The sequence below is a fragment of the Trichosurus vulpecula genome, chromosome 5 (genome assembly GCF_011100635.1).
Source record: "Trichosurus vulpecula isolate mTriVul1 chromosome 5, mTriVul1.pri, whole genome shotgun sequence".
In the NCBI taxonomy this organism is placed as follows: domain Eukaryota; kingdom Metazoa; phylum Chordata; class Mammalia; order Diprotodontia; family Phalangeridae; genus Trichosurus; species Trichosurus vulpecula.
Window position 1 is genome coordinate 282201428 of NC_050577.1, and position 13161 is coordinate 282214588.

Consider the following 13161-nt stretch of genomic DNA (forward strand, 5'->3'; position numbering starts at 1 on the left):
TGGTCGCAGGGAAGGGTCTATTGCACGGAACTGGGAGCAGAGTAGAGCGGAGCCCAGTGTGAGCTGCACCAGGACGAACCAGACCAGGAGCCAGGCAAAACAGGCCACAGGGCCCTGAATCATTGAGCTGTGGCAGTTACCAGACTTCTCAACCCACAAACACCAAAGACAACAGAGAAGGTTAGCAGGAAGAACTGCTAGAAGGGAGTGAAAGTGCACAGTCAGCCCCAGCCCCAGGGGTGTGGAAATGGTGCAACTCTGGGGCTGCTTCCAGCTGCAGTTGCTTCTGTCCCCAGGCCCACCAGGTGAGAGGAATTAAGTGGCAGATCAGAGCAGGAGTGCAAAGCTTGCTTGGATCTGAGTCACAGTCTGGGTTGGCGGTTCTTCGAGGGGGCAGGAGTGCTGGTGTGGCAGAGCTTGCTGTGTACAAGCAGCTCTGAAGACAGCAGCATAATGCCCCTAAAGCTTGGGACAAAGTACTCTATACTCTACAAGCAGTTATACCCAGATGAAAAACTCAAGGGTCAAGTAGTTCACTGGAAACATGAACAGGCAGTGAAAACAGTCTCAGATTCAGACTCAGACTTTGGAACCTTTTTTTGGTAACAAAGAAGACAATATACAGCCAGAAGAAGTCAACAAAGTCAAAGAGCCTACATTAAAAGCCTCCAAGAAAAATGTGAATTGGTCTCATGCCATGGAAGAGCTCAAAAAGGATTTGGAAAAGCAAGTTAGAGAAGTAGAGGAAAAATTGGGAAGAGAAATGAGAGTGATGCAAGAAAGTCATGAAAAACAAGTCAATGACTTGCTAAAGGAGACACAAAAAATACTGAACAAAATAATACCTTAAAAAATAGACTAACTAAAATGGCCAATGGCAAAAGAGCTCCAAAAAGCCAATGAGGACAAGAATGCCTTGAAAGGCAGAATTACTCAAATGGAAAAGGAGGTCCAAAAGACCACTGAAGAAAGTACTGCTTTAAAAATTAGATTGGAGCAAGTGGAAGCTAGTGACTTTATGAGAAATCAAGATATTATAAAAGAGAACCAAAGGAATTAAAAACTGGAAGATAATGTCAAATATCTCATTAGAAAAACCACTGACCTGGAAAATAGATCCAGGAGAGATAATTTAAAAATTATTGGACTACCTGAAAGCCATGATCAAAAAAATAGCCTAGATATCATCTTTCAAGAAATTATCAAGGAGAACTGCCCTGATATTCTAGAGCCACAGGGCAAAATAGAAATTGAAAGAATCCACAAATCGCCTCCTCAAATAGATCCCAAAAAGAAATCTCCTAGGAATATTGTCGCCAAATTCCAGAGCTCCCAGATCAAGGAGAAAATATTGCAAGCAGCCAGAAAGAAACAACTTGAGTACTGTGGAAACACAATCAGAATAATCCAAGATCTAGCAGCTTCTACATTAACAGATCGAAGGTCTTGGAATACAATATTCCAGAGGTCAATGGAGCTAGGATTAAAACCAAGAATCACCTATCCAGCAAAACTGAGTGTCATGCTCCAACGCAAAATATGGATTTTCAATAAAATAGAGGACTTTCAAGCTTTCTCAGTGAAAAGACCAGAACTGAATAGAAAATTTGACTTTCAAACACAAGAATCAAGAGAAGCATGAAAAGGTCATCAAGAAAAAGAACAAGAAAAAGAAATTGCAAGGGACTTACTAAAGTTGAACTGTTTTGTTTACATTCCTACATGGAAAGATGATGTGTATGATTCGTGAGATCTCAGTATTAGGGTAGCTGAAGTGAATATGCATATATATATGTGTGTGTGCGTGTATATGTGTGTGTGTATATATGTATATATGTATGTGTATATATACATATATATATATGTATATATGTATGTGTATATATATACATATATATATGTATGTGTATATATATATACATATATATATATATATATATATATATATATATATATATATATATATATATATATATACAGAGAGAGGGGGGGGCACAGGGTGAGTTGAAGATGAAGGGATGATATCTAAAAGAAATAAAATCAAATTCAGGGATAAGAAAGGAATATATTGATAGAGGGAGAAAGGGAGAGATAGAATGGGGTAAATTATCTCGCATAAAAGTGCCAAGAAAAAGCAGTTCTGTAGGAAGAGAAGAGCAGGCAGGTGAGAGGGAATGAGTGAATCTTGCTCTCATCAGATTTGACCTGAGGAGGGAATACCATACACACTCAATTGGGTATCTTATCCCACAGGAAAGGAGGAGGAAGAAGATAAAAAAGGGGGGATGATAGAAGGGAGGGCAGATGGGGGAGGAGGTAATCAAAAACAAACACTTTTGAAAAGTGACAGGGTCAAGGGAGAAAATTGGATAAAGGGGGATAGGTTAGGAAGGAGCAAAATATAGTTAGTCTTTCACAACATGAGTATTGTAGAAGGGTTTTACATAATGATATGCATGTTGCCTATGTTGAATTGCTCCACTTCTTAGGGAGGGTGGATGGGAAGGGAAGAGGGGAGAGAATTTGGAACTCAAAGTTTTAGAAACAGATGTCCAAAAACAAAAAAAATGTTTTTGCATGCAACTAGAAAATAAGATACACAGGCAATGCAGCGTTGAAATTTATCTTGCCCTATAAGAAAGGAAGGGAAAAGGGGATGGGAGGGGATGGGGGTGAAAGAAGGGAGGGCTGACTGGGGAACAGGGCAACCAGAATATACGCCATCTTGGAGTGTGGGGGAGGGTAGAAATGGGGAGAAAATTTGTAATTCAAACTCTTGTCAAAATCAATGCTGAAAACTAAATATATTAAATAAATTTAAAAAAAAGAAAAAAGAGACAAGGAAGGAAAATACATCTTGATAAAAGGACCACAGACAAAAAAAAGTACCTACAAACAACAACAAACAGTCATTTAGATAGTACCTACTATGTTCCAGGCACTGTGCATGGCTATTTCGTTTTATCCTCATAATATCCCTAAGTGGTAGATGCTCTTATTATCCCCATTGTACAGTTAAGGAAACTTAAGCAGAGGTTAAATGACTTAACCAAGGTCACACAGCTAGTAAGTTATTGAAGCCACATTTGAATTCAGGCATAGTACTTTATCCACTGTACTCAGAAATTACATAGATGAAGTTGCTAAACATCAATATATTTGGAGATGCTGAAGTCACTAATCATATAAGTCTTCCAGCTATTCCCCAATCTACTTTATTTCCAGTTCTTTGCAACTATAAAAAGTTAATTATAAATTGTAAAAGGGGTACTTACTAAGGTGGTCTAGTAAAAAAAAAGTGTATATAAAGAAAAATCCCCTCAGACACACAGGATCTATGTCAAGAGTGGGCACAGGGGAATTGGACCCAAGATAGCAGAGTAAAGGAAAGGACTCACCCAACCTCTCCCAAATTCTCCTTCAAACAAATTTAAAATAATGCCTCAAAACAAATTCTGGAGCAGAAAAAATAACCAACAAAAGGACAAGGTGAAACAATATCCCAGCACAAGAAAATTTAGAAGGTTGGCAGGAAAGGTCTGTCTCATTAGGGTAAGAAAGGAATACAGTTTAGTGCATACAATGTGCAGCCAGTCAGCAGTGAAACCCTGAGCCCTGACCCAAGCCAGCAGTAAGGCCCCTAGCCTTGATGCAAGCTGCAGCAGGTCTTGGAGGCAAGTGAAACTATGGGAGCAACTTACAGTCCAGATATGTTAAAAGGATTTGGCAGCTGGTCAGAAGGAGATTACAATGGATCTTTTGCTGGCATTGGGTGCAGGACTCAACTGCATTGCCCATACTCACTTCTGGGACATAGTCCTAGAGAAAGGAGGAACACTAGCACACTAGAGCTGTGGCTCCTGACCTCGAGGAAATTAGGCTCTGGTAACAGTTCCAAGTAAGAAAAAATTCTTGTGGTTGCTCACAGATCAGAGTACAGAATAAGAGAACAATGACCATTTCTTTCTATAAGGAAAAACTGAAAATTTACAGACCTCCCAAGACTAAGTCTGAAAATAACAGAACAAAACACCTGAAGCTTCAGACAGTGTCCCCAGGAGTAGATGCAAAATTTAACATTAAGTAAAAAGTCAAGAAATAGGCTAGAAAAATGAAAAAGTAACAAAAAAAGAAGCTGATCATCGAGTTACTATGGAGACAGGAAAATCAAAACACAAACTCAGAAGAAGACAACAATGTCAAACCGGGCATGTGCAAAAGCCTCAAAGAAAAATGTTAATTGGTCTCCAGCCCAAAAAGAACACCTGAAGAGTACAAAAAAGGATGTTAAGAGTCAAATAAAGGAGGTAGAGGAAAATTTAAGAAAAGAAATGAGTGCTGCAAGAAAAAAAATAACACAGAATAGGTCAAATGGTAAAAGAGGCACAAAAATCCAATGAAGAGAATTCTTTAAAAAGCAGAATTGGCCAAATGGAAAAAGTTATACGAAAAAATCACTGAAGAAAATAAATCCCTAAAAAGTAGAATTGGCTAAATGGAAAAGAAGGCACAAAACCTCACTAAAGAAAATAATTCCTGGAAAACTAGAGCTGGGCAAGTGGAAGCTAATGATTCCATGAGACATCAAGAAGCAATGAAACAAAATCAAAAATGAAAAAAAATAAAAGAAAATGTGAAATATCTCATTGAAAAAACAACTGATCTGGAAATAGATCCAGGAAAGATTTAAGAATTATTCAACTACCTGAAAGCCACAATGTGTGAGGTAGTAAGAAAATAAAACATGAAGACTTCACAGGGAATATATATGTATAAATATATATCTATATCTATTCATATCTATACTTAGAAATGTTTAAAAATCAAGAAATGGGGAAATGGGGAAGTGGAAAAATTCTGAGGCTGTGAGAGTCTGATTACTCAGCTTCTGGGAAAGTCTCTTTTTTTTCTCTCCTGAAACTTTTTGTTCTTTCTTCTGGTTCTGGTTCAAAGATTTACTAAGTAAGAATAGGATCATTGTGACCTGCTTTCCTTTACTGTAAAAGTATTGTAAAAGAATGGAGAGGGTCTCCCCCTCCTCTTATCTTATTCTCCTTCTTTAGATTTATAGATGTCACCTCAGTTGTAATCATTAACTAAGGGAATGGGAATTGGAATTTCTGTGCCTTGATTTCCCGGTTCTTTGTCTAGGTTTTTGTGCTCAGATTGTAAGCCTGTCTCCCAGCCAATGGTGAGAAGGGTCAGAGGCGGGTGGGAATTCTCTTGCATTAGGTATAATCATTGGTACTTTGTTTCTTGTGCCTTTGCCTCCCTTGCTAGCTCTGTTCTGGCAGAGGATGCCCTATTCTCATGAGAATCGAATAAAATTTTATTTCTGTTCCCACCCTGAGATGGCTCCTTATTAAAAATTAACCTTTTTTAATTGGTGAGGCTCTTTCATCCCACACACAATAAAAAAGAGCCTAGACATCATTATTAAAGAAATTATCAAGGAAAATTGCACAGATATCCTAGAGTCACAGGGTAAAATGAAAATCAAAATAATCCACTGACCAGGTGTATTGAGAATCAAGATGGGCTCTTAGCACTTATTCAACCAAGTGCCCTTGAAGAGTTTGGCCTTTGTTTCCTTGATTAAATTAGGAGTCCTTGATGACCTCCTTGTCTCAAGGGAAAGCCTAGTTTACACAGGTTTGAGTGACATGTTTGTGACATCAGAGGCTTTTAGACCACGTGGGTTTAAGTCGCATTTTTGTGACGATTTTAGGTCACGTGGGTGAGTTGCAAGTGTGACTCACCTTTGATCCTGAACAAATATATAAACCCAGAGGTTGGCTTTCTCTTTTGGAGCTCTGAGCCACAGTAGGAGTGGTGCGTGACTCTAGGCAAGCCGTTGTTATGAGCTCCCTGGCTTTGAAGAAAACCCAGATGTTGATGCTTTTCTGGTAACTGTATGTTGTGATTTTGTCGGACAAAAATTTATCTGTTGATTTGTGTTTATTTGCTCTGTTTGTATTTGCTCTGAAGCTCAGGGTGCTGGCTTTTCCCCCTGAGCTGAGTGAATGATATTTGTATGTTGGATTAAAGCAAGATTGTTAACCCCTTAACGTTGCTTTCCTTAGTAAAGCAGATCAAAAGAACCTGGGCTAGCAGTGTTTTCGTTGTTAGGCTTGTGTGGGTTTTTCATCCCCACAGCAGCTGCTAGCTGAATTATTGAAACACTAGGCTGTCCATTATTACCCCTATCCTTCAATTTGGTACTAGAAATGTTAGCTGTAGCAATAAGAGAAGAAAAAGAAATTGAAGGAATTAGAACAGGCAAAGAAGAAACTAAATTATCCCTTTTTGTAGACGATATGATAATTTACTTAGAGAATTCTAGAGAATCAAGTGAAAAAACACTTTGAAATAATAAACAACTTTAGCAAAGTTGCAGGATATAAAATGAACCCACATAAATGCTAGGCATTCCTATACTCTACTAACAAAGCCCAACAGCAAGAGATAGAAAGAGAAATTCCATTTAAAGTTTCTGTAGATGCTATAAAATATTCGGGAGTCTACTTGCCAGGACAAACCCAGGACCTATATGAACACAATTACAAAACACTTTTCACACAAATAAAGTCAGATCTAAATAAATGGAAAAACATCAGTTGCTTGTAGTTAAGCTGAGTTAATATAATAAAAATGACAATTTTACCTAAATTAATTTGCTTATTCAGTGCCATACCAACCGAACTACCAAAAAGTTGTTTTACAGAGCTGGATAAAATAACAACAAAATTCGTCTGGAAGAATAAGAGGTCCAGAATATCTAGGGAATTAATGAAAACAAATGCTAGGGAAGGTAGCCTAGTCATATCAGATACTAAACTGTACTATAAAGCAGCAGTCATCAAAACTACTTGGTACTGGCTAAGAAACAGAGTGGCGGAGCAGAGTGGAATAGGTTAGGTACATAAGACACAGTAGTCAGACTATAGCAATCTACTCTTTGATAAAACCAAAGTATGATCAACTGTGAATGACTTAGCCACTGTCAGCAATACAAAGATCCAAGATAATTCTGAAGAACCTATGATGAAAAATGCTATCAACCTTCAGAGAAAGAACTAATGTGACTTGAATACAGATCAATGAATATTGTTTTTCTACTTTATTTTCTTGGGTTTTTTTCTATTGTCTTTGACAGCATGACTAATATGGAAATGTTTTACATGACTGCACATGTATAACCTATATAAAATTGCTTGTCTTCTCATTGAGGAAGAAGCATGGGAGAGAATTTGGAACTCAAAATTGTAAAAAAAAAAAAAGGTTACACATTGTCTTTACATATAATTGAGGAAAAATAAAATATTAAAATTGAAGAAGAAAAAAAGGGCACAAAATACTACTCTGTTGAACACAAATAGCAAAGAAAGATTTCATAGCTCCTTCCATGGTGTCCTCATTACATTTGTTGAAATCTCCTTCTTCCCTCCTCAATTCACACTATGCAATCCTGTCTCATATGAAGAAATGACCCTTTTCCCTGACATAATAAACCACTCTACTTGCACAAATGATCCCATTCCATTTCATCTTTTCTGGTAAATTGCCCCCTCTATCATCCACCCCATCTCACTAATCTTTAATCTCTCTATATCCACTGGCTGCTTCCCTATTACCTATAAAAATGCCCCTATCTTTTCTCATCTTTAAAAAAACTCACTTAATCCATCTCCTCTGCTAGCTATCCTTATAAATTTCTCCTTCCCTTTCTAGCTAAAAAGAGAAAGCCTCTTTGAGAGCAGGGACTCCTTAGCTTTTGTCACTGTACTCCCACTACTTGACATATAGTAGAAATTTAATAATTATTTATTGATTGATTTATTAAAACCAATTGTTACAATAAGAATGTCACCTAACAGGGAAATAAAAAAAGCTTAATAACATCTGTCCCCTCTCTTTCATGGCTAAACTCCTTGAGAGGGCCATCTTATCATCTGGGCCTCAACTTTCTATCTTCTCATTAATTCACCTCTTGGCAGTCTGACTTCTGACCTCATCATTCAACTGAAACTCTTCTTTTCAAAGTTACCAATAATCTAATTGCCAAACCTAATGGCCTTTTCTTTTTTTTTAATTTTATTTTTCTAAAACTTAAATTCACAATAAGAAAAAGAAACATATCATAAACTCAAATATCAAAACTTAAATACAAAATAAGGAAAGACAAAAAAATGTCATGTGCACAGCAGAACATAAGAGAGGATTCAAAATATATAGCAATAAATTTCCATTTTGAGAAAGTCTATGTAAAAAATACTATGCATTGTGTTGAGAGCCATCCATCTTTTCTTTGCTTACTTTTCCCCTTCCTCCCAAGAAGGCTATAATTATGCATGGATATATTCATATATATACATACATACATACATACATATATGCATAAGCACATACATATATAAACATATACTTTCCCTAACAAATTCTGCTCCTGATCTTTGTTTTAAGTTTGTGCATATCTCTTATTTCCTTTCCTTCCTGACTCCTCTACTTCACTTCTACCTGCTACCTTGCCCTCCTATTATTTATCCTACCCCTCCCTTCAAAGAGCTGTCCCTTATTCCCCATTCTCATAAATCTAAACACCCTTTTATACTCCCCCCTTTGACCTATTCCCTCACCCTCCCCTCTAAAGATCTCTCCCTTATCCTCCCAAGGATCCCTCCATTATCCTGTCATTCCCATTAATCTAAAGACCCTTCTACACCCCCCTTAACCTATTCCCACACCATCCCCACTAGAGATCCCTCCCTTATCCTCTTCCCCCTCCCTATCCTTTTGCGTTTTATTTCTTTCTGAATTTAGAAGACTTTTATATTCTTCTAGATAAACATGTATTGTTCCCTCTTGAACCCATTCCCAATGAAAGTAGGTTCCAGAACTAACAGCCCTCCTCCCCCATCTAATTCCTCTGTGTCAGTTCTTCCTTTCATACCTCATTTGTATTAAAAAAATTACTCATTTTAACTGTTCCTAAATAGTTTTAATATTTAAAGTCATACCATACTCAGGTCTAACCAATCTTTCTTATGAACTACCCAATTACTAATAACAATCTTAGATATATGTTTTATATTTTTCACTTATAAAAAGTAAATAGCCTGTCCTTATTGAGTCCCTTGTAATTATTCCTTAGTATGTACCTTAAATTTCTCTTGGCTTTTGTATGTCAACTCTTCTGTTGAGTTCAGGTCTGTTTGTTTTTTAACAAAGTCCTGAAAGTGACACTGTCTTTTTTTTCATTCAAGATTATGCTTAGCTTTGCTGGGTATGATATTTTCAGCCAGAACCCCAGTTCTTCAGCCCTTCAATATATAGTGTTCCAAGACCAGTGTCACCACTGCTAGGTCTTGTGTGATTCTAATTGTCACACCACCATATTTAAATTGTTTTTTTTTTCTTGTAGGTAATACTGTTTTATCTTTGAGCTGGGGGTTTTGGAATTTGACTATAATGTTCCTGTGGGTTTTCCTCATAGGGTATCTTTCAGAGGGTGATTGGTGGATTTTTTTCTATTTCTACTTTCCCCTCTTGTTCTAAGGCTTCAGGACAATTTTCTTTATTTCTTGTGTACCTGTATCAAGATTCTTTTTTTGACCACAGCTTTCAGGTAGTCCGATTATTCTTATGTTTTCTCTCTATTTACACCCACTCTGAGCCATCAGGGCCCAAATAATAACCAAGTGAAACTGACCTATATCCTGCACTGGACCCAGATGGCTCAGGAGGAGTGGGTGAGGCTAGTGACTTTGCACAGTCCTCCCTCACTTAAATCCCATTCACTTGTAAGTCATGGCATCACCTTTCTGATGTCATGGTCCTCTTTGAGAATGAAGGACAAACCACAACCTGCGAGTAGTCCAAGCTGCCTCACTGGGGATCCAACTGGCCAGTTCTAGTTGGGCAACACAGGCCCGTCCTTCCCTCCTTCCTTCCTCCCTCCCTTCCTTCCTTTTCTTTCTTCCCAGATGGTGGCTGGTAAATTTGTACAGCTCTCACACACTTAAATCCAATTCACTTGCAAATCATTGCACCACCTTCCTGATATCATTGGTCTTTGAGAACAGAGGATAGACAACATTACTATCACTCCAGTCTATCTTCCATTCAGCTATCAAAGTGATTTACCTAAAGCATATATCTGACCATGGTCACTTCTCTATTCAATAAACTCCAGTGTCCTATTACCTCCAGAATCAAACATGAAATCCTATGTTTGAACTTTAAAGCCCTTGATAACATGGCACCTTCTTATATTTCCAGGCTTCTTACACTTTACTTCCTTCCATATACTCTATGATCCACTTACCTTGGCCTCCTTTACTGGACCTTACACAGAAAACTCACCTTCTGATTGACATTTTCATTGGCTCTTCTCTATGACTGGAATCCATTCTCTCTTCATTTCCAAGGCTTTGCCTTTCTTTGTATTCAGAATACTTAGCGTAGTTCTGGCATATAGTAAGCACTTAATAAATGCTTGAATGACTGGGTAATCACAACCAGATTTTAAAAATTGAATATCTAAGATTTGTTTTGTTATAACAATGACAATGCTACTATTATTTCACCATTTACAAAAAACTGCACCTTCTTTTTTTCGCTGGCCTTTTAATTAATAGGGTCATTGTTTAGAGAGAAAATCAACAATTTAGTTAAGTTTAAGACAGCAAGTGATCATACAACAAATCTGAAAGCAAAACTTAGGAAGGTGGAATATATAAATTTAGATTCTTTGGTTATTTCCACTGTACCTTGTAAGAATGTAAGGTGAAAATGAAGCTGGATTATCCTGCTCTGAGAACAATGGCATGGATCCTCCCATTATCCACATACGGAAATATAAAGTCACAATCACCTTTGGGAGGAAAGAAATTTGATTGTGTTAGGCCACTGGAGGTACTTCAAGAAGGTTTACAGATACATATTTTTAAGTTTTATATGCAATTCTTACAAAAAGCACTTTAAAAGTACAAATGTTAAAAGTCAATGGAAAGAGTACAAGAGAAAAGAAGAGCAGCATAGAATGCAGTCACAAGAACCAAAGGAAAACTTCTCATTTGAGGTCCTCTGGATCCAACTTACCATTTTTCAGACTGATATCAAATAACTTCCCATAACATACTATTCAAAATTCTGACTAATCTGCACCACCACCTAACACCTAAGCCCATCCTTCTTTCTCTCATTTTTGTATATTTGCATAGGCTAACTGTCATACTTAGAATATACTCCTTCCTCATCTCTGCCTACTATAAAGTGAGTCTTCATTTAAGGCCCAGCTTAGGTGCTACTTCCTTCTCCCATCCCCTCAGCTAATAAGACTTAATCTGGGTCTCTCGATAGCACATGTCACATTCTGTCTTATATCATAATTATTTGTGCATTTAAAAGTAAATGCATAGTTCCTTTAAGCTCTGGCTGACTTTGTTGGTATAAAAAGGTCGGTTAATAATTAGGCAGATAGAAGAGACAATGACTTTGCCCCCTGAGCTTTTTTTTTGTCTTTGTGCCTTTTCTGGCCTACTCCTCTGGATAGGCAAGCAGAAGAGATATGGAATTGAAAAGACACGAGTTTCCCAAACCCTAGAGCTATTTGGCAGTTGCTAAGCAAATAGACATTAACTAGATGAGCCCAGTCTTTAGGGATTAAAATTTGTAAGTATATGAAATATTCATCTTAATACAGAATTAAGTCACCCATAGAGTTTCAAGATTATAATTTAAAAGTTCAATCCAAATAAAATATGAAGCCTCAAGATATTAGCTGTGTCCTAATGACCTTGGCATACCAGAAAAAGAGTATTGGTAGAGATGAAAAGTCTTCTATCCAAGACTCTGGAAAGGAACTGACAGGCCCCTATGTGAAGAAAGAGAGCAAGGAACATTCCCCAAGCCACAAGGAAAGGCTGTTCATATTTTTATGACTAAGGGTAGGATAATAGTGTTTTTAAAAGACTTGATCTTATTAACTGTCAAAGAGTTTGGCAAAGTCCATTCTCCATGAAAAAGAGAAAGCATTGTTACCAAATATTTCAGTGAAAGCCATATGCTAGAGCAAAGAGAAGCTCCACAGACATGCGTCCAGTGGGAACCTGATGGCATCTACCAGAGACCAAGTGTCCAAAAGAGTATAATCCAAGTTTGCTGATGGAGATATATTCAAGGGAATACCATTCAAGCAGAGACCACATTCCTGGCACAGCAGCATCTGTTGAAAGCTGTGTGTCTAGAAGAGCAACATCTGACAAAGACTATGTGTTAGATGGAGGTTGCCCAATGAAGAGGATAAAAGGTAAGCAGTTAGAGCAACACAATAATTTTACAAGGCTTCAGTGGCCGGATGAAATCAGAGACATGAGTTTCCCCATGATGCATGCCACCTGGCCATACATGTTCTCATACATTTGGCCCCCCTCCCAATGATGAATTATTTGTGCAAGACTATATCCCAGATTTGTGGGGAATATGCTTTATTGTGGCCTTTCTTATTACATCATCTCATTAAATGTCTTTGCTTCAAATTAATCCTATAACATGGCTTATAAATACATTGATAGGGGCTCATGAGCTATAATTCTAGTGGATTCAGATCAACAGACAATTGAACTTGGGGTAGTCATCTCTGGAGGACCTGCCCTATGAGCTGGGGGAAAGAGTTCCCCCAAGCACAACATGTACATGACTTAGTATCACTATTATATTATAAGCTCTATAGGACCTGGAAGTTAGTAGACACTTACTAAATTTTTCCTTAATTGAACTGAATATAAATTCTTATGAACATTTTAAAATAGCTATATCAACCTCTTATCTCCTGAATCTCAAAGCTTTCAATATTTAATTGTCCTAAACCAAATAATAGTGATTTTTTTTACAACAAAGAAAGTATTCCCTCTTTTTATCTTTTAGATTTTACTATCATGTTCTAGAATTATATTAAGGTAGTTAGCCTGAGTTTTACACAGGTCAGAGTAACATTTCATTCTAATGAATTCTGACTTATGAAGGTCCATGAAATTATAACTTCTGTTTCCTTATGTATGTGATACTATTAAAGTCAATGGGAGTACTTTTCTTGAATAAAGCCTATTTGGTTCTGATTTTTAAGACAAATAGCATAGATGTATTTTACAAAAGCAAATC

The 13161-nt window shown here is 37.2% G+C and overlaps 1 protein-coding gene across 2 annotated transcripts in view; it reads right to left on the reverse strand.

Moving 5' to 3' along the window:
• Positions 1–13161, reverse strand: part of TMTC1 (transmembrane O-mannosyltransferase targeting cadherins 1) — a 404339-nt gene that overhangs the window by 227731 nt on the left and 163447 nt on the right. For both annotated transcript variants that reach the window (XM_036761095.1, XM_036761094.1), the window contains one exon: positions 10770–10873. In XM_036761095.1, the coding sequence (XP_036616990.1) occupies positions 10770–10873 (104 nt within the window). The remainder of the gene's footprint in view (positions 1–10769; positions 10874–13161) is intronic.